Below are 22,897 nucleotides of genomic sequence, written 5' to 3' on the forward strand. Positions count from 1 at the left end.
GTCTTTAGGGTTAATTTTGGGTGTCATTTCACTGTTGTCCAGTATCAATTTGGCTAAAGAAGAAGAATAAGAACAGTTGGTATATCAGTTCAGGTCTAGTTTTTGATGGAAAAAAACAGCCATTTTTTTTAAGCACGAATTCAGAATTAAGCGTCCTTTCTTTTCGATAATAGAAAATCAGGTTAGAAAATGAAAACTCGGCCTGCAAGCAGGACTCAACGAGGCCTCGCAGTGTGGCGCAACTCGGACATAATGCAGCTTAGGGTGGTGGCAGATCGTCTCCCTCTCGTCATCTCATGTTTAACATGTGGTTGAAGGATCCAACTAACTCCCGAGGTGCCAATGTCTCAAATGTGCACTCTATAAATCGACTGAAATTGCATATTTTTTCACATTTAATCCATAATACCCAAATTCATGTTGGGTTTGGGATATGGGTCCAAAAGACTTTTTGGTGCAGTTCGCACAAGGTATCGACTCTCCAATTTTCATCGGTCTACATTGAAAAAACCTATTACGGGAGGACATTTTTAAAACATTCGAGGACGTCTATTGAAAAAAACCTCACCATTTTGATAATATAAGATCTCGTATGTCTCATGAACAGTCTCACCAATTTTGAGGAGGATCCAATTAACTCCCTAGGTGCCAATGTCTCAAATGTGCACTCTGTAAATCGACTGAAATTGCATATTTTTTCACATTTAATCCAAAATACCCAAATTCATGTTGGGTTTGGAATATGGGTCCAAAGGACTTTTGGTGCAGTTCTGCACAAGGTATCGACTCTCCAATTTTCATCGCTCTACATTGAAAAAACCTAATACGGGAGGCCTTTTTGAAAATTTCGAGGACGTCTATTGAAAAAAAACCTCATCATTTTGATAATTTTAGATCTCGCATGTCTCATGAACAGTCTCACCAATTTAGAGGAGGATCCAGCTAACTCCCTAGGCGCCAATGTCTCAAATGTGCACCCTGTAAATCAACTGAAATTGCATATTTTTCCACATTTAATCCAAAATACCCAAATTCATGTTGGGTTTGGGATATGGGTCCAAAAGACTTTTTGGTGCAGTTCTACACAAGGTATCGACTCTCCAATTTTCATTGCTCTACATTGAAAAAAACCTAATACAGGAGGTCTTTTTGAAAAATTCAAGGACGTCTATTGAAAAAAACTCACAATTTTGATCATTTTAGATCTCATATGTCTCATGAACAGTCTCACCAATTTAGAGGAGGATCCAACTAACTCCCTAGGCGCCAATGTCTCAAATGTGCACCCTGTAAATCGACTGAAATTGCATATTTTTTCACATTTAATCCATAATACCCAAATTCATGTTGGATTTGGGATATGGGTCCAAAAGACTTTTTTAGTGCAGTTCTGCACAAGGTATCGACTCTCCAATTTTCATTGATCTACGATGATAAAACCTAATACGGGAGGTCTTTTTGAAAATTCAAGGACGTCTTTCGCCGTCAATGGCACTGAGACATGATCATTGAATGCGTTTATTTTTGAAGTACTTGCCATTTTCCAGCAAACTTGAGCAAACGGTGGGAGACCTATTTTCAGATCTCACGTCACGTGCCTGCCTGACTGCGAATTCTTGCCTGTAACACATTAAGCCGACAAATCGCCAAAGCGTTCGCTAACGCGTGTTCAATCATCAACCCGGTCTTTAACCTTGGCCGCCTCATCCGGAACAAATAAGGGCGGCGCATCAGCGTCTGGAGAGCGCCTCCGTTCGCTCACCCTTGATTGAACGCGCGCCGTCGGGCATTAGCTAGGCCAGCCGTGTCCCGGGAATCCTTTTCTCGCCTGCCTCGAGGGATTTCCGTTAATAAATGCTACTCTCCCATCCTCGTTTTGCTACTTGCTTCAGTATTTCAGGTCATCTGTTTAGTAAATATCACTGCAGGCTACGTAGCGCCTAGCCAAAATCTGACACGAGGGTCCATCTCTTGGCTCTAAACATGTGTCTCGGTATCTTCAGGTTCCTGATGTGTGATGGCGGCCTGTGACGGGGTCGTCGACCGCCACTCCGGTGCACGTTGAGCACGGACTGCCTCCTGCCGCGGTGGCGGCGAACTGTCGGTAAGCGTATCGCTAGCGTCGGCTGATGCTAACGGACAACGACAAAAGGTGTGAAGCTCACACCTTCCCCCCCGCTTTGTCCTCTGCCCTCGGGCTTCCTTCACTTTGTGGCGACGGGACTCTTTGAGGAGTCCGTCCGCAGTGGAAACCCATTAATGTTAGCGTTAAATGGCAGCCAAAGAGTTTATTTGGATGTTACAAATTAGATGAGTATTCACAGACAGTCCTCCCAGTTTAAATGACGTCTTTAGTCGTCAATGGTAGGCAGTGAGTTCATTTTGGGTCACTGCCTGCACATTTAGGGGCTTTCAGGGTCACGTCTTGTTCATTTTGGTTTATTCGATATCAGATCAAAGAGATATAACATAAATAGAGCCATTGGTAATAAGTGGAAATGCTTTTTTTGTCAATTTTTGGGGCACTCTTGTACATTTTGGGATTATTTTCTGTTGATTTTAGGGCATTTCTGAGTTACTTCCTGTTTTTTTGGGTCATTTTCTGTTGATTTTGAGCATTTTTTTCTCCAATTGAAAATGAAGTGGGATGTTTTTTGTCAAATTTTGGGGCACTTCGGGGGTTACTTCCTATGAATTTGGAATAATTCCCTGTTGATTTTAGATCATTTCTGAATTACGTCCTGTTTTTGGTCAATTTCTGTTGATTTTGGGCATTTTTTCCTCAATTGAAAATGAAGTGGGATATTTTTTTGTCAAATTTTGTGGCATCAGGGGTCATTTGGTTGCCATTTTGGATTATTTTTGTTGATGCTAGGGCAATTCCGAGTCACTTCTCGTTCTTTGGGCACTTTTGGGCATTTGTCCCTTGTTGAAATTAAACAGGGAAGTTTTTGTCAAATTCTGGGGCATTCCGGGGGTCACATTTTGGATGGTTTTCTGTTGATTTTGTGCTTTTTATGCCCTTTCCCAGTGAAATTAAACGGATGTTGGTTAATATTTTTTTATTATTTTTTTTTTTCCAATTCTGGGGTCATTTTGGATTATTTTCTGTTGATTTTAGGGCATTTTGAGTCACTTCCTGATGTTTTGGGCAATTTTTCCTCCATTGGAAATAAAGAGGAGTGTTTTTTGTCAAATTGTGGGGCATCTGGGGGTCACATTTTGGATCGTTTTCTGTTGGTTAAGGGCATTTCTATGTTACCCAGGGCCGACCCAGGCCATTTGGGGGCCCTAAGCAAAAAAATGCAAAGGGGCCCATATTTTTGGCCGATCATTTCGTCACAGTGTACTGTGAAACCCATGCATGCAATCCAACCCATACGTCCATATTTTGTATATTAATCAGATTTTGTTGCACTGCATACTTCAAACTTCTCACCCCAAATGATTGCGCCAAACCTTTTTCTAAGAGGAAAGAAATAAGTTATGGAAGAACTTTTATTGTTTTAAGCTTGTAATCAAGTATCAAAACTCACAAAAGTCAAATAAGGCAAACTGCAGTAAACAAAATAGAATATAAAATTAAACAATTGTCAGATTTGGGGCCCCCTAGTGGTCAGGGGCCCTAAGCAGCTGCATAGTCTGCGTATAGGCTGGGCCGGCCCTGATGTTACCTCCTGTTTTTTGGTCATTTTCTGTTGATTTTGGGCATTTTTTTCCATTGGAAATAAACTGGGATAGTTTTTTTGCCAAATCGTTGGGAATTCCGTGGGTCACATTTTGGATAATTTCCTGTTCATTTTGGGCATCTTCATTGGAAATAAGTGGGGATGTTTTTATCAAATTTTGGTGGAACCATATGTTTTTGACAAAAACTGTATATATATATATATATACATGTATATATGTTTTTCTGAATTTGGGATACATTTGGCTACTGTTCAAACAGCTTTCCTATTTCATAAATGAACTAAATTAGCAGCTATTTGACAGCCATAATAATGTTTTTTTTCCCTCCTTTTCTCTTAGGCCTCACGCACCAGACACCTGCCTCCATCACACATCAAGAATCCCCAACCCCTTCATTTTTTCTTTTTCATGTTTATATGTTTTTTTTTTTCCCACAAATACCGTTACAGACTCGACATCCCAGTGGCGCTCTGGCTACACCTCCGCCAAAGGTACCTCCCATTTGTTTACAGGTATGCAAAGTCACTCACAGGCGTTTATATGCACGGGAGTGTGGCCGAAGCGCTGCCGGATGACGAAGGGGATCGTTATTTATGATTTGTAGTACACGTATCATTCTATTCGTTTCATTAGGATTATTAACAGCATGACTTGACCGTGCGAAAGAAACAAAACATGGTTGTACTTGTTTTTTTTTTTTAAGAAAGAAGTATTTTTGTAATCAATTTAAAAGGGTTCGTGTTAGGCTAGAGCGCGCAACGCATACAGAAATGACAATCGGCTAGATTAGTTGTAGGTGTTACTTGAAAAAAATTCGTAATATCGCGACTTTGCATTACGTGTGACAATCGAACAAATTCTTGTTTCTGTAAGCTAGCATGAAGCTAGTTTGTTTGACCTGTCGTCTGTGCGACAATTGAACAAATTCTTTTCTTTATGCTAGCATGAAGCTAGCTTGTTTGAACTGTCGTATGTGCGACAATCAAACAAATTCTGGTTTCTGTATGCTAGCATAAAGCTAGCTTGTTTTACCTGTTGTACATGCGACAATTGCACAAATTCTTGTTTCTGAATGCTAGCTTATTAAGCGCTCGCTCAACATGAGCTAGCTCATTTGACCTGTCGTACGTGTGTCAAACGAACAAATTCTTGTTTTCTATGCTACCACGACGCTAGCTTGTTTGAGATGTCGTACATCCGACAATCGAACAAATTCTTCTTTCTGTATGCTACCTTAATAAGCGCTCGCTCACCATGAAGCTAGCTTGTTTGACTTGTTGTCCATGCAACAATCTAACAAATTCTAGTTTCTGTATGTTAGCATACAGATAGCTTGGTTGATATGTCGTACGTATGCCAATTGAACAAATACTTGTTTCTGTATGCTAGGCTAGTACACACGCGCTCAACATGAAGCTAGCTCATTGGACCTGTCGTACGTGTGTCAAACGAACAAATTCTTGTTCTCTATGCTAGCACGAAGCTAGCTTGTTTGAGATGTCCTACATCCGACAATCGAACAAATTCTTGTTTCTGTATGCTAGGATGAAGCTAGTTTGTTTGACCTGTCGTCTGAGCGACAATTGAACAAATTCTTTTCTTTATGCTAGCATGAAGCTAGCTTGTGTGAACTGTCGTATGTGCGACTATCAAACAAATTCTGGTTTCCGTATGCTAGCATAAAGCTAGCTTGTTTTACCTATTGTACATGCGACAATCGCACAAATAAGTGTTTCTGAATGCTAGCTTAGTAAGCGCTCGCTCAACATGAAGCTAGCTTCTATGACCTTTTGTCCATGCAACAATCGAACAAATTATTGTTTCTGTATGCTAACATATAGATAGCTTGTTTGATCTGTCGTACATATGACAATCGAACAAATACTTGTTTCTGTATGCCAGCTTAGTACATGCGCGCTCAACATGAAGCTAATTTGTTTGACCTGTTGTACGTGCGACAATTGAACAAATTCTTGTTTCTGTATGCTAGCTTAGTAAGCGCTTGCTCAACTTGAAGCTAGCTTGTATGACCTGTCATATGTAGGACAATCGAACAAATTCTGGTTTCTGTATGCTAGCATTAAGCTAGCTTGTTTGACATCTCAAACATGCAACAATGGAACAAATACTGGTTTCTGTATGCTAGCATAAAGCTAGGTTGTTTGACCTGTCATCTGTACGACAATCGAACAAATTCCTGTTTCTGTATGCTAGCATGAAGCTAGCTTGTTTGACATGTCGTACGTGTGACAATCGAACAAATTCTTGTTTCTGTATGCTAGCTTAGTAATCGCTCGCTCATGGGTTGATGCTAGCTTGTTTGGCCTGTAGTACGTGCGACAATCGGACAAATTCTTGTTTCTGTATGCTAGCATGAAGCTAGCTCGTTTGACGTGTCATCTGTGCGACTATCGAACAAATTCTTGTTTCTGTATGCTAGCATGAAGATAGCTTGTTTGACATGTTGTACACGCAACAATTGAACAAATTCTTGTTTCTGTATGCTAGCATGAAGCTAGCTTGTTCGATCTGTTGTACGTGGGACAATCGAACAAATTCTTGTTTCTGTATGCTAGCTTTGTAATCGCTCGCTCAACATGAAGCTAGCTTGTATTTGTCGTATGTGCGACAATCGAACAAATTCTGGTTTCTGTATGCTAACATGAAGCTAGCTTGTTTGACATGTCGTACATGCGACAATCGCACAAATTCTTGTTTCTGTATGTTAGCTTGGTAAGCGCTCGCTCAGCATAAAGCTAGCTTGTTTGACCTTTCGTATGTGGGACAATCAAACAAATTCTGTTATCTGTATGCTAGCATAAAGCTAGCTTGTTTTACCTGTTGTACATGCGACAATCGAACAAATTCTTGTTTCTGTATGCTAGCATAAAGATAGCTTATGATCTGTTGTATGTGCGACAATCGAACAAATTGTGGTTACTGAATGCTAGCTTTGTAAGCGCTCGCGCAACTTGATGATAACTTGTTTGACCTGTCACACATGCAACAAATGAATAAATTCTTGTTTCTGTATGCTAGCATGAAGCTAGCTTGTTCGACTTGTTGTACATATGACAATTGAACGAATACTTGTTTCTGTATGCTAGCTAAGTACGCGCTCGCTCAACATGATGCTAGCTTGTTTGACCTGTCGTACATGCGACAATCGAACAAATCCTTGTTAATATATGCTAGCATAAATCTTGCTTGTTTGACATAACGTACGTGTGATGATCAAACAAATTCTTGTTTCTGTAGCTTAGTAGCTTTGAAAGCTACAATACCACCTTATTAAGCGCTCGCTCAACATGAATCTAGTTTGTATGACCTGTTCTACCGGCGACAATCAAACAAATTCTTGTTTCTGTATGCTAACATGAAGCTAGCTTTGTTTCAAATGTCGCACATGCGACAATTAAATTCTTGTTTGTTGTTTGACCTGTCGTACATTTGACAATCGAACAAAATCTCGTTTCTGTATGCTAGCATAGTAACCGCTCGCTCAACATGAAGCTAGCCCATTTGACCTGAAGTGTTCACGGTTTTGCGTTTGTTGGCCGACCGATTAGAAAAGAGCGCCGTACCAAAGCCGTCCAGTTGGCGCGCTATACACAGCTGTAATTAGCAACAGACCAAAGGCATTTTGTTTTGTACACTGGAGGAGCGCTAGCTCAGCTAGCGCTATTATGTTTTTAAACGCCTTTCGAGCCCTCGGTTGGATTTTTTTAGGAGTTGTTTGCTCGAAAAGGCGCTCACTTGAAGTCTCTTTTCAATTTTGAGGCAGCCAAACTACTTTTAGCAACATAAATGTATATATTAAAAAAGGGAGCCAATTCTGCTGTAGTGACATCTTAACTCTTTCAACAGTTTATCGCTAGTCGACGTCCAAACCATTTAAAGCTGGAGGGTGGCAGCGAATTAATGTTCCATCCCTCCCACTTCAAACCGATTGGACGTCCAGTGCCATAGAAGGCAGACGACGAGTTGCAAAAATTATTCGGTCGTTCAAATATTTTTAAAGCATCTTTCCTGTCATGTACACCCAAAAGTTTTGAGACATTTTCCCATCGTACCGAATGAGAAATATGATAAGGTAATTGGTAATTTAGTAATCTGTACCCACAGATTAGCAATCTGTACCCACGGATTACTAATCTGTACCCACAGTTTAGCAATCTGTACCCACAGATTACTAAACTGTACCCACAGTTTAGCAATCTGTACAACACCGATTACTAATTTGTACCCACAGTTTAGCAATCTGTTGCCACAGATTTCTAAAACTGTACCCATAGTTTAGCGGCTACTAAAAATAGCTAACTGACAAATGAACACTAGTTGAATTAAGCACGCACGGACACGACAGCAGCACAGAAAATGTGCAAACACAACATGCCGTATTGATTGATGACACCTGAAAGTGAATTTTAGACGGCTACCAAAGAAAACGAGCAATAGTTACCTTTTAAAACCCCTTTGTTTGCCGAGGGTAAAACGTGCAAGTGCTTGCTCGGTCGGTCCCTCGGCGTTTGGAGTCCCCGCCAAACATTGGTGACTACTGTTTCCGGGTCATTGCTAAACTGTGGGTACGTATTAGTAAACTGTGGGTACAGATTACTAAAATGTGGGTACAGTTTAGTAATCTGTGGGTATAGATTAGTAAACTGTGGGTACAGTTTAGTAATCTGTGGGTACAGATGAGTAAACTGTGGGTACAGATGACTAAAATGTACCCACAGATTTCTAAACTGTACTCACAGTTTAGCAATCTGTGGGTATAGATTAGTAAACTGTGGGTACAGATTACTAAAATGTGGGCACAGTTTAGTAATCTGTGGGTATAGATTAGTAAACTGTGGGTACAGATTACTAAAATGTACCCACAGATTACTAAACTGTGGGTACAGTTTAGTAATCTGTGGGTACAGATTACTAAACTGTAGGAACAGATTACTAAAATGTGGGTACAGTTTAGTAATCTGTGGGTATAGATTACTAAACTGTGGGTACAGATTGCTAAAATGTGGGTACAGTTTAGTAATCTGTGGGTATAGATTAGTAAACCGTGGGTACAGATTACTAAAATGTACCCATGGATTGCTAAACTGTCGGTACAGTTTAGAAATCTGTGGGTACAGATTAGTAATCTGTGGGTACAGATTGCTAAACTGTGGGTACAGTTTAGTAAACTTTGGGTACAGGTTAGTAAATTGTACCCACAGATTACTAAAATGTGGGTACAGATTAGCTATGATTTTTTTTTATCCCTACCCTGGCACCCGGGGGGCTCCATAGATTCATATGCGTAATCCGATCCGAAATTTTTCATTATTTCTTTACTTCGAAGGCATTTTTTCCCTTGTATTTCTTTATTTCAAGTATTTATAAAGTGTGTATGTGTTATATGGGTGTTGTTTTTCCCGAGTATATAATTCAATGTAAGTATTAATATTGTATATTAATTTGTTTGCGTGTGTTGTATCTGACGGGTTGGGACGTACTGTACCGTATGTATGATATACTGTATAAATACTACATAATTCACTGTGAAATCCTGACAAAAAAAAAAAAAACAATAAGAAATGCCATAAGAGTGAATGGCTGATTTTCTATTATGGTACGGTAAATGCTTGTAAATCCCATGTTTGTGTATATGCTAGCTGCATATAGAGCTAGCCTTGTTTGTTTGAAAACAAACGTTTTTATGAAAATGTTTAAGAAGACATTTCCAGCCGTTTGCCATTAAAGTTTGACAAGTCCGGTTGTAGTCTGATGTCTTTTGTTCTAAATGTTATTTACAGTATACAGTGTATCACAAAAGTGAGTACCCTTCTCGCTTTTCTGCAGATATTTAAGTATATCTTTTCATGTGACAACACTGACAAAATGACTTTGACGCAATGAAAAGTTAAGTGTGCAGCTTACAGTATATAATAGAGGTCATTTATTCTCCCCTCAAAATAACTCAAAATATAGCCATTAATATCTAAACCCCTGGTAACAAAATTGAGTACACACCTTAGAAACTACATCCCTAAATGTCCAAATTGAGCACTGCTGGTCATTTTCACTCCAAAATGTCATGTGACTCGTTAGTGTTACTAGGTCCAGGTGTGCATAGGGAGCAGGTGTGTTCATATTGGTAGTGCAGCTCTCACACTCCCTCATACTGGTCACTGAAAGTTCCAACATGGCACCACATGGCAAAGAACTCTCTGAGGATGTTAAAAGACATATTATTGCGCTACATTAAGAGGGCCAAGGCTACAAGAAGATTGTAGATGTTAATTGCTATATTTTGAGTTAGTTTTGAGGGGAAAATAAATTAACTTTATTATATAAGCTGCACACAGACTACTTTTCATTGTGTCAAAGTGTCATTTTGTCAGTGTTCTCCCATGAAAACATATACTTAAATATCTGCGGAAATGCGAGGGGTGTACTCACTTGCGCTGTCTTACAGTGAATACATGAAACGGTGTCCAGCTTGAAATGCTGCCCCAATTTTGACATTTTTCTTGGTGCCTTTCTCTCGGCTTTCGTCGGCTTCTTCGTCGTCACCGCTATATTCATGCGTGGTTGAAAGCAAATATATCCGCAGCCTCTCTCTTCTTCCTGTAGGTACGTGATGTCAGCGCGTTGTGCTGCATTAAAAGTAGTCCGGGCAAAACGTCATCCTTAGAGCTGGCGAAATTAAACGATTCCTCGAGGCGGAGAACATTTTTTGGTCAATTTTTAAAATGGAGTTACTCGTTTTTTGTTTTTTTTCAGCTCTAATCCTGAGTTGTAAAAAATAGAACTCATAATAAGTAAAAATGAAATCGTAAACAACATTTTTTTTTTGCCACAAAGTAGACTCTACATGAAAGTACTTTATTGAAAAAGCTAATTCAATAATAATCACAATTTTACATGGCAGGATAATAACAAAACAATTCATTAATAGGTATTAATATCCATAAAGTAGAAGTAAAATATCAGATTTATTGTTGAAACCATTTTGAACAAAACAAAGCAAAAAATTAACTCATTGACCACCATTGGCGTTGATGGACGTCCAGTCAAGTTTGACTGGGGCGCGTCCCACTATCACGGTCAATAGCTGTGAAAACGTTAACCACGCTAACAATACGTTTTAAATAATACCTTTGCTGCCCTCTTGTGGACAATAGCTGCAACAACATGGCGTTTTCTAGGCAAAAATCACCATTTCTTTTAGTGAAAAAAATGTTAATGTTTAATCGCAATGCAAATATGCTTCTACAGGGTATAAAAAAACGGAACAAAAATGTTACTGCTTCTTGAAAATCCTCTTGGCGTCCACACCCTCATAGTTGAAACTCTAAAAGGAAAATGTTTGTTGTTAAGTACAACAAAAAAGAAAAAAAATTGTATTTTTTTTTTTTTTTTTTTTTTTTTTTTTAACTAACCTGTACAAGTTCATCTCCCAACAGGACTCTAGTGGTGGTCAGCACCTTGTTGTTGTCTTTGCGGGTAAATTTTCCTTTCAGCGTGTCGCCGTCCAGTTCCCACGTTCCCTGATTGGCACAAAAAACCAAAATGAACTCAAGGGCTGTCGTTATTTTGAAAACAAATGCTCTTCTACTTTTGCTAACTACCACAGCGTATCGGCAACACCGACCGAGACTTCGGTGCCGTCGGCCAGGCTGTAGTCGAAGGGCGTCCCGAGCGTGAAGTGGATGTCTTTGGTGCGGAAGGTGCTGGATTCCTTGATGTGGAAGTCGTTGCCGCTCTGCTGGATGCTAATCTTAAGGTTGTCGTGCTCGGCCAGTTTGCGTTTCATCACGTTGATGCCTACCGGGAACGCAATCAGAAAAAATAGAAATTAAAATAAGATTAGAATCGATGAAAGGCATGTGACTTTTGGAAAAAAAAGCCGCATGCCAAAATCCTATTTGCCACATACCCCAAAAATATGCCACATGCCAAAATCCATTTTGCCACATATCAAAAAAATGCCACATGGCAAAAATATGCCACATACCAAAAAAAATGCTACATGGCAAAAAAAAAAAAAAAAAAATGCCACATAGCAGAAAAAAGCCACATGCCAAAATCCTATTTGCCGCATACCCCAAAAATATGCCACATGCCAAAATCCATTTTGCCACATACCAAAAAAAAAAGCCACATGGCAAAAAAAAAAAAAAAAAAAACGCCACATGGCAAAATCCATTTTGCCGCATGGCAAAAAAATGCCACTTGGCAAAATCCATTTTGCCACATATCAAAAAATGCCACGTCACAATCCATTTTGCCACATGGCAAAAAAAGCCACATGCCAAAATCTTATTTGCCACATATCAAAAAAATGCCACATGGCAAAAAAATGCCACATAGTAAAATCCATTTTGCCAGATACCCAAAAAATGCCACATGGCAAAATCCATTTTGCCACATGGCAAAAAAATGCCACATGGCAAAATCCATTTTGCCACATACCAAAAAATGCCACATGTCACAATCCATTTTGCCACATGGCAAAAAAAAAGCCACATGCCAAAATCATATTTGCCAAATACCCCAAAAATATGCCACATGCCAAAATCCATTTTGCCACAAGGCAAAAAAAATGCCACATGGCAAAAAAATGCCACATACCAAAATCCATTTTGCCACATGGCAATAAAAGCCACATGCCAAAATCCTATTTGCCACATACCCAAAAAATATGCCACATGCCAAAATCCATTTTGCCACATACCAAAAAAATGCCACATGACATAAAAAATGCCACATGGCAAAATCCATTTTGCCACATGGCAAAAAAAAAAAAAAGCCACATGGCAAAATCCATTTCGCCACATGGCAAATACTACTTTTGGTTCTTGCTCTCTCTAAAAATAATTGAGAAGAACCGAAGTATACAGACTGGTGATTTTGAAATTTAGCGCCACTCTCATGCCGCCGGTAGTATTGCAGCTCAAAAACCGCCCACAAACAAGTCAAGGAATGCGCATATTTCAGTGCAAATATGTAAACCTACAAGTGAAATTTTCTGAAGTGTGAGTTTATTCTTAGGCCTAACATTTTCTCACTTGCTCAGATTTATTTCAGTCATTCATTCTCAGACCACTAGAGGGAGCCTGCGTACCACACTTTGAAAACCATACATCTCAAAGACGCAACTCGCAATTTCTTAAAGGAACACTTGGTAACTTTTCAGTTTTAGTCGATTTTAGCGACACCGGTGGACAAAAGCGGTAGTGTTTTGCCTTAAGCAAGACTACGTTTGAAAAGTTCCCTAAGTGATATTATAACTTTACTACTTATTTTTAAAGTAATAAAAAAAATCTGAGGCAAACGTCCCACTTAGAAGGGCTAAAGAAATCGATTTGCCGCTCACCCATTTGTTCCATGAATGCGTCGTAGTTCTCGCTGTGTTCCACCTTCCAAGTTCCGTCAAACGCCATGGCTGCAGTCCGGGCAACTCTGCGATTTAGACCGTGGGATCGGGAACGCAGGGCCGCCAGGGTTTATATACTCCGGCGGGCCCCCGCCCTGCCCTGGCGTGATGCGCTTTTTTATCTTTAACGGGCCCCAACTGTGAGTGTACGGCCATCAATCTCTGTCCTGGAACACTGCGGTACTGTTCTCCGCAAAGCAGAAACGGAGGACAAGGGCGGGCCGTTGTGCGGGGGGCACTCGGTCAGCTGAGGCTCCCTTTTTGTTCCTCGCAGGCCTTTTCAAACCGCAGTTGTGTGCCCGGCATGGAAATGAGTTCAGATCTCACGCCGGCAACTCAGACTGGCACGAGTCCAGCTCGTAGTGACCGGGAGGGAAAACATTCACGCTATTCGAGTCGCCTCGGAGTTGGGGTTCAGGGGGTTCAGCTTGTGCTAAAAGCATGACGTCGTCAGAGGTTTTGCTCATTATTTCTGACTTAAGTGTGAAAATAAAAAAACCTACATTTTAATGTATGAAATTATGAACTCTCTGGCTGCTAAGGATGGCGATCGACAAACCAAATCTGGTCAAAAATGGAATTGGTAGCTAGTTAAATAGACAAACACAGTTCATTGCTTTAATGAATCGACCAAATTTTTGTTTCTGTATGCTAGCATGAAGCTAGCTTATTTGACCTGTTGTACATGCGACAATTGAATAAATTCTTGTTACTGTATGCTAGCTTAGTACGTGCTCCCTCAACATGGTGCTAGCTTGTTTGACATGTCGTCCGTGCGACAATCGAACAAATTCTTGTTTCTGTATGCTAGCATGAAGCTAGCTTGTTTGACATGTCGTGTATGCAACAATGGCAAAAAAAATGCCACATGGTAAATTGTTTTTGCCATATGGCAAAAGAAATACCACATGGCAAAATCCATTTTGCCACATGGCAAAAAAAAAAAAAAAAAAAAAATTAAACATGGCAAAATTCATTTGCCACATGGCAAAAAAATGCCACATAGCAAAAAAAATACCACATGGCAAAATCCATTTTGCGACATGACAAAAAAATAAACACGGCAAAATCAATTTTGCCACATGGCAAAAAAAATTAAACATGGCAAAATCCGTTTGCCACATGGCAAAAAAATGCCACACAGCAAAAAACATGCCACATGGGAAAATCCATTTTGCAACATGGCAAAAATAAAAAATGCCACATGGCAAATTGTTTTTGCCATATGGCAAAAGAAATACCACATGGCAAAATCAATTTTGCCACATGGCAAAAAAATGCCAGATAGAAAAAAATGCCACACGGCAAAATCCATTTTGCCACATGGCAAAAAAAATGCCACATGGCAAAATCCATTTGCCACATGGCAAAAAAATGCAACATAGCATAAAAATGCCAAATGACAAAAAAAAAAAAACATGATGCTAGGTTGTTTTACCTGTCGTACATGCGCCAATCGAACTAATTCTTGTTTCTGTATGCTAGCTTAGTAATCGCTCGCTCAACATGATGGTAGCTCTTTTGACCAGTCATCTGTCAAACGTGTGACTATCGGACAAATTGTTGTTTCTGTATGTTAGCATGAAGCTAGCTTGTTTGACATGTCGTACGTGCGACAATCGAATAAATTCTTGTTTCAGTATGCTAGCATGAAGCTCGCTTGTTTGTCCTGTTGTACATGCAACAAACGGACAAGTTCTTGTTTCTGTGTTGTAGCATGAAGCTAGCTTGTTTGACATGTCGTACGCGTGACAATCTGACAAATTCTTGTTTCAGTATGCTAGCATGAAGCTAGTTTGTTTGACCTGTTGTACGTACGACAATCGAACAAATTCCTGTTACTGTTTGCTAGCTTAGTACGGGCACCCTTAACATGATGCTAGCTAGTTTTACCTGTCGTTCGTGTGACAATTGGACAAATTCTTGTTTCTGTATGCTAGCATGAAGCTAGCTTGTTTGACCCGTTGTACATGCGACAGTCGAACAAATACTTGTTACTGTATGCTAGCGTAGTACGCGCTCCTTTAACATGATGCTTGCTTGTTTTACCTGTCGCACGTGTGACAACCGAACAAATTCTTGTTTCTGTATGCTAGCTTAGTAATAGCTCATTCAACATGATGGTAGCTCGTTTGACCTGTCGAACGTGTGACAATTGGACAAATTCTTGTTTCTGTATGCTAGCATGAAGCTAGCTTGTTTGACATGTCGTACATGCAACAATGGAATAAATTCTTGTTTGTGAATTCTAGCTCGCTCAACATGATGCTAGCTTGTTTTACCTGTCGTATGTGCGACAATCGTATAAATTCTTGTTTCTGCATGCTAGCTTAGTAATCGCGCCCTCAACATGATGCTTGCTTGTTTAACGTGTTGTATTTGCGACAATAGTACAAATTCTTGTTTCTGTATGCAAGCATAAAGCTAGCTTGTTTGACATGACATGTCGTCTGTGTGACAATCGAATAAATTCTTGTTTTTGAAAGCTAGCTTTGTAAGCGCTCGCTCAACATGATGCTAGCTTGTTTTACCTGTCGTACGTGCGACAATCGAACAAATTCTTGTTTCTGTATGATAGCTTAGTAATCGCTCCCTCAACATGATGCTAGCTTTTTTGGCATGTCGTCCTTGGAGGGGTGAGAGAAAGATTCTAATATTTAATAAATAGCACATTATTGCGCAACTAAAATGAGAACTGAATAGATTTTACTTTGAATTAAGTCTACAACTCCAAAAATGCTTATTGTGTCCCAAATTGACGGTGGGGACAGCTTAACTCAGGAGGGGGACGGTGGGATACAGTATCTGCCCTTGCACAGTAATATTCTATTCTATTCTTTTTGCGTTGGCCGCTTGAGGGCAGCAAAAACACATTATTTGAAGCTGTTGTTTTCCGTTCCAGTCGATTTTTCTTTATTTTCTCGCATTTGTGGCAAAGAGGCGTCACGCTCGGCTTGGTCCTACATCCTCCCGTCCTCTGCCACCCAGCCTCTTCTAATGTACGTGTGTGGGTGTTAGCATACCAGCATGCCTTGGCGCGGGTTGACAAATGGTCCACCACCCGTGGGCCCTCATCGTAGACTCTCGCATCCACGATTTGCCATGCTTCTCTTGGCCTTGACTATTTGGATGAAGAAATGATCACTGTATTGTGATGATGTCATCATGATTTACTTGATAATCCAAAAGTTGTTGCAAAGATGACTTTTGACACCCCTGGTTTATATCTAGATCGTGCTGTTGGTATTTGGTATCGCTCTTCTTTAACGGTTTTATTTGGACGGGCGATCCAACATATGGGTCGGCGAACAAAGGCCTCGTTGACCATCGTGTGATTAAACCGCCACCCCGCAATTACAGTACGGCGGGTATAAGGTGACGCTCCTCCCGCGTAAACGCAAGATTTTGTGACAAAAGTCTTCTTCCCGGCTAATCTCGACACTTCCTCTACCGCTAATTGCACTCTTTGCTCACTCTCACATCCCTTTTGTTCAGGACAAACAAAAGCCCTCATGCACGGAGGGGATTAACACAACATTTCTCATGACCTTTTTGCTCTGTGTTTGCGCATCGCTGACTTATCAGATTTTTACAGTTGTTCACAGAGTGGTGAATATCACCAAGCAAGTTTTTGTTGTTGCTGTTGTTCTTTCACTTCCGAAATCATTTCAGAGTGGCCCGATGTGGTATTTATTGGAGCTTCTAATTTTAGGTTCAGAGTCTAATGGGAGGCGCACAAATGGGCAGCAGAGCTGAGAATATAAAATGGTATTTGCCATGTGGCAAAAAAATGCTACATGGCAAAATCCATTTTGCCACATGGCAAAATAAAAGCCACATGGCAAAAAAAAAAATGCCACATGGCAAAATCCATTTTGGCACATGACAAAAAAATGCCATGTGGCTTTTATTTTGCCACATGGCAAAATACATTTTGCCACATGGCAAAAAAAAGCCACATGGCAAAATCCATTTTGCCACATGGCAAAAAAATGCCACATGGCTAAAGAAAAAGCCACATGGCAAAAAATGCCACATGGTAAAATCCATTTTGCCACATGGCAAAAAAATGCCACATGGCAAAAAAATGCCATATGGCAAAAATTTTTTACCATGTAGCAAAAAAATGCCACATGGCAGAAAAATGCCATATGGCAAAAATTTTTTTACCACGTGGCAAAAAAATGCCACATTGCAAAAGCCCCATGACAAAAAATGCCACATGGCAAAAAAAGCCACATGGCAAAATCCATTTTGCCACATGGCAAAAGAAAAAGCCACATGGCAAAAAAATGCCACATGGCAAAAAAATGCCATATGGCAAAAATTTTTTACCATGTGGCAAAAAAATGCCACATGGCAAAAAAATGCCACATAGCAAAATCCATTTTGCTACATGGCAAAAAAAAAAAAAAGACACATCGCAAAACATTTTTGCCACATGGCAAAAAAATGCCACATTGCAAAAGCCCCATGACAAAAAATGCCACATGGCAAAAAAAGCCACATGGCAAAATCCACGGCAAAAATTTTTTGCCACATGGCAAAATCCATTTTGCCACATGTCAAAAGAAAAAGCCACATGGCAAAAAAATGCCACATGGTAAAATCCATTTTGCCACATGGCAAAAAAATGCCATATGGCAAAAAATTTTTAACAAGTGGCAAAAAAAATGCCACATGGCAAAATCTATTTTGCTACATGGCAAAAAAAAAAAAAATGCCACATGGCAAAATCCATTTTGCCACATGGCAAAAAATGCCACATGGCAAAAAAAAGCCACATGGCAAAATCCATTTTGCCACATGACAACAAAATAGGCCACATGGCCAAAAAATGCCACATGGCAACAAATTTTCGCCACATGGCAAAAAAAATGCCACATGGCAAAATCCAAAAAATCCCCCCAAAATATTTGAATAACGTACATAATAGATCATTTCAAATGAAGACAAGACTGCCCCCTACTGGTGATTTCCCTCATTGACCTCATCTCCAAACTTGAAATTCACAGTAAAGCTCCTTCATAAAAATGCAAAAAAATGACAAATGTAGCACAGAATGTAAGAATTGAATGCCGTTAAATCATTGCGTGCCATTGACGGCGCTAGATGTCCAATCCATGATGTTTGTAGGTTCCAAAAAGGGCATTTTTCAATGACAAGTTTGACAAGTGTTAATGTTTATCTCGTCCCTCATTTTTTCTCAGCATTTTAGCTCTCAAGTCCTCCGTGCAGTAAACTTTTGAGCGATCGACGGTCAGATTAGCAAGACCTTATCGCCGATAAGGAAGCGGGCTAGTTCCAGTCCCTGGCTGAGATCTGTTAAGAACACAATTAGGACACTGTCTGGCCTTATCGGCTCCAACTGTACTTATCCCCTGGCTTGAAACGCTTTCAAAACAGTAAGATGCCTGTAATGTAACCATGCAAACCTGCACATGCTGTGCAAGGATGAGTCAGATGTGATGCTACGCAATTGGACGCCTTGAAAAGCTATGGTTGCTACATTTGCAAGAAAATCTGACAGGGGAAAAATGTAAAATTCCAGCTAATTTTAGACAAATCTATGTCACTTTTGACAGTATTAAAAATAGTGAGTTGGCAGCTCTTCCTTTCTTAATTCTCTGACTGTAGATGATAATAGCTGTTATCTTTTGGCATCTTTTGGTCCCCTATTCTATAGTCACTCGTCTTCCTCTCCCACCTTAGCTGGTGGTCCCGAGTCCGGTTCCATCGGGGCCCCTCACTTAGCTCCACGACGCCTGAGCGCCAGCGAACAATAGGGACGGCAAATTCGGACTTGTTTCACATGCTAAAGTGCTAATGCTAAACGCAAAAAAAAAATTATTCAAATTTAAAATCCGTCACTGTCAGTTACAGATTTGAAATAAATGACTGTTATAGTGTGTATTTAGTTTTCCACGAATTGGGATACTCATGATTCAAAAGATCTAATTCACAATGCTGACTTCTAGATAAGAGCTGTGGGCTACAGGTAGCAACAAAAGCACAACTTCCTTCCCACGGACAAGATAAATGCGGCTTCTTTATCGGGCTTGATGTTGTGTCATTGTAGTTTGAAGTGAAACGTCAAGTTCACAGGCCTTTATCAGATGGTGATGCTGTGTTATTTTCTTTCAAAAATCTGTAAATTGAGTTCAAGCAATCCACATTGACAGTTAGAAAAAAAATTCTTGAATATTAGCATTCGATATGTTTTCACAAAAGTTAAAAATTCCCCAAACTAAAAATAAACTAAAATTAATGCTGCAACGATTATTCAAATAACTGAAGTTATTGGACTAGAAAAAAGCTTCGGATCAATTTTGCTGGTTCGAGTATTCGTTTAATTCGAATGGCGCAGAGGTTAATTTGTGCCGGATCCTGCCGGAACAAGATCCGGCACCTATTGATTTTGGCCTCCCTGTGTTCCGGGACATATTTGGGCAGATCCGGCACCTCTCGTGTATAGAAAATAATAATAATATTAAAAAGTGTTGGTTTTTTTAATGGATAAAATAAAATAATATTATGCATAAATTTAATTTACAGAACAAATCCCAAGAATTGCATGTTTTTTATAAAAAAACGTCATTTGAAAGAGTCAGAGATTTGTTGGTGCACTGAAAAGCTGGACCAACAAATCACGCCCCTGACATCCAAGCAGCCAGGATCAAACGGTATTTAACCATGCCATTTACTGTCTTTTTTCAAAAAGAAAGAAGATGGTTGAAAATGAGTCAGAATAGCAACAACCGCCGATGTGGGCTGCTGCAGCGATCATGCTAACAGGCATGCCAAAAAAAATGCCACATGGCAAAATCCATTTTGCCACATGGCAAAAAAATGCCATATAGCAAAAAATCTTTACCACGTGACAAAAAAATTCCACATGGCAAAAAATTGCCAGATGGCAAAATCAATTTTGCCACATGGCACAAAAATGCCACATGGCAATATCCATTTTGCCACATGACAAAAAAAAAAAAGCCACATGCCAAAAAAATGCCACATGGCAACAAATTTTTGCCACATGGCAAAAAAAAGGCTACATGGCAAAATCCAAAAACTCCAAAAACATTTATTGAATAACGTACATAATAGATCATTTCAAATGAAGACAAGACTGCCCTCTACTGGTGATTTCCCTCATTGACCTCATCTCCAAACTTGAAATTCACAGTAAAACTGCCTCATAAAAATGCCAGAAAAATGCATATGGCATTTTTTTGCCATCTGGGATTTTTTTGCCATGTGGCAAAATGGATTTTGCCATGTTGCATTTTTTTGCCATCCCTGTTAGCATGCTCGCTGCAGCTGCCCTCATCGGCGGTTGTTGCTATTCTGACTCATTTTGAACCATTCGCGATCATGCTAACAGGCGGGACTGGGTGCAGCAGGAGGCTAGCGCCGCAGCAGCTAGCCACGTCATGGATAGCCAGCCAAGCCGGGGCAGGAGGCTGCTACCGCTACTTATTTTCTTATTCATGTGGGTTAATAGGTAACACTTTATTTGATAGCGGGATGATACGACTGTCATAAGACCAAATGAACCACCATGAAGCTTTGCAGGGAATTGGTTCATTCCTTCAAGAAGCTTCATTTGGCCATCACTGCTCCCTTGGGGGAGACAGTCAACCTCTGCTGCCACCTACTGTCACACTTGTCCAACCTGCCTCTTAGCATGCATTACAGCACTACAGATGTAAATATCAATCGAAATTCATGTTCTGTGCTAATTATTTCTTCAGTTACTGTTCCAGTTGTTTCATTAATTACCAGTTATGGTATTTGGGAACACTTTTTTTGACATTGGTGCCATCAGACTGTCATAAGAACGTCATAATTATGTTATGACACTACAGATGGGCACTACTAAAGCTTATGACAAATGTCATTAAGTGTCATCCAACTATAGCTGCAACAATTAATCGATTAACTCGAGTATTTGAATAGAAAAAAATATTCGAATTAAATTTTGTTGCTTCGAGTATTCGTTTAATTAAAGTGGTGTTGTAATGGTTTATTTTGAAAGTGTTTGCATTTAGTTTTGCCTCTTGTGACATGTCTGAATCCAACTGCTCCCTGTTAAGACCAACGTAAATTTTTGTATGAGCTAATGTTTTTAATGCATTCATAATTTAGTTTTTAGGTATTTTTAGCCGTTTTTTTTGGGGGGGGGGGGGGGGAATATGTGTCTGAACCATTTGTTAAGAGAATTGTAAAAAAATAAAAATAAATTCTTTAGCATTTTATAGCATTTAAGCTAACGGATTTTTTCAATGTAAATTAGCCAATTTTTCTTTTGTTGTGCATAGATCCTCATTTAAAAAAAAAAAAAATAATAATAATAATAATAATACCGTTTGAGGCTCAGCTCAGGTATTTTAATTTCTCATGTTCCTTATCCGATTACTCGGTTATTCGAACTAACTAGTCTATCGATTAATCGACTACTAAAATATTCGATAGCTGCAGCCCTACATCCGACAAATTATGTCACTCACTTCATTTCTGTACAGCTGGGATCTTTTACATCCATTCAAAAGTGAGATAATTTGCCGGATAACACTAAATGACATCTGTTATAAGCATTCATTAATGCTCATGACAGTATCATGTCATAATTATGATTGTCTAATGACAGTCTTATGGTGCTTATGGTCAACTAGGTTACATCTCTATTATTTTCTCTTGTTTTTTAACGCGGTTGTGATTGTCTATCGTTCCACAGAGTGAATAAACAACGCCTTGATTTCATCATAGTGACCTAGATGCTGTGTCAAAGCAAGATTTCGCACGTTATTAACGCAAGATCGGTGGATATCGAGTTACAATCTGATGAACAAAAGCGCCGTTTGACAACTGGGGATCTGATACGCTGATTTATCTAGCAGTTTTTAAACAATGTCCAACCTGTTTTTCTTAATCTAGCTTGTGTGGCAAACTCTGTATCGACTTTAAAAAGTGTCCAAAATGCTTATCTGTCCAGCAACTCCATTTCGGGTAAGTTGACGGCTCGTTATCGTGGATGATCTTAGTTTGCGCCGATTTCGTTTGCCGTAAACGCTCCAATTCAATTTCACAATGCACATTGGTTTGCCTGACTGGCGTTCCTTGAAGTTGTTAGCGATGTACGTTGGGGATGCGTCCCGTATGGATGTCGTGCAGATGCTGCAGGCCCGTTTCTGATAAGATCCTCCTGCTGGAGAGGGCGTCCAAGCGAGGAACAGGTGAGCGGTCGTTAAAAATATTTAAAACAAGCTTTAGTTTAAGCCTAACTTGAGATGTTCCTGTAGGTGCCTCTGAGAACCCCTTCTATTTTCTTTGTTTTTTTTTTTAAATCTACCTAGTAACAGGTCGGCAGCCATAATGCAATACCTGCAAGGCGATCTGTCGCTTGTAACCAGAGGAGTCGGTTTGAATGAAACATGTGACAAGGCGTGATTAGCCCATGACAATCGTTGCAGTGACAGATGTTTTTAATCGTTTGTTCGGAATAACCGGGGAGCTAATAGGCACTTGCTTTGTCACCATTGTTGCCGTCAAATCACCCTAACGCTGATGTTTGATTGCTCACTAAGAGGCACTTCAATCAAAGAACTATTTTTTTTCCTAAATATTTTTTTTCTTCTTATTTTTTACAGGGGTCTCATTTGACATCCAATTGTAGTATTTTGCAAAGAGCAATTAAAAAACATGAATAATTTGAACTAAAATGATGCAATTAATTAAAGTACAAAGATCCCTCGCTACAGTGCGGCTCAACTTTAGAGC

General features: G+C 39.7%; 2 protein-coding genes across 4 annotated transcripts in view; one reads left to right on the forward strand and one right to left on the reverse strand.

Annotated features, from left to right (window-relative positions):
• Positions 1-9,450, forward strand: part of LOC130928745 (RNA-binding protein with multiple splicing-like) — a 40,495-nt gene extending 31,045 nt beyond the window's left edge. For all 3 annotated transcript variants that reach the window (XM_057855481.1, XM_057855482.1, XM_057855480.1), the window contains 2 exons: positions 2,004-2,104; positions 4,030-9,450. Coding sequence is in view for 1 of the 3 variants with exons in the window: in XM_057855482.1 (XP_057711465.1) it covers positions 2,004-2,018 (15 nt within the window). In the remaining 2 variants the exon portion in view is untranslated. The remainder of the gene's footprint in view (positions 1-2,003; positions 2,105-4,029) is intronic.
• Positions 9,451-10,530: 1,080 nt separating this feature from the next.
• On the reverse strand, positions 10,531-13,302 carry LOC130928762 (fatty acid-binding protein, intestinal-like). The gene is made up of 4 exons (XM_057855505.1): positions 13,058-13,302; positions 11,333-11,505; positions 11,121-11,228; positions 10,531-11,032 (listed from the first exon to the last, which is right to left on the reverse strand). The coding sequence occupies exons 1-4, from the start codon at positions 13,122-13,124 to the stop codon at positions 10,982-10,984; spliced, it is 399 nt and encodes a 132-aa protein (XP_057711488.1). The 5' UTR covers positions 13,125-13,302; the 3' UTR covers positions 10,531-10,981.
• Between the last annotated feature and the right edge of the window lie 9,595 nt (positions 13,303-22,897).

This window comes from Corythoichthys intestinalis, chromosome 13 (genome assembly GCF_030265065.1).
Source record: "Corythoichthys intestinalis isolate RoL2023-P3 chromosome 13, ASM3026506v1, whole genome shotgun sequence".
Classification (NCBI taxonomy): Eukaryota; Metazoa; Chordata; class Actinopteri; order Syngnathiformes; family Syngnathidae; genus Corythoichthys; species Corythoichthys intestinalis.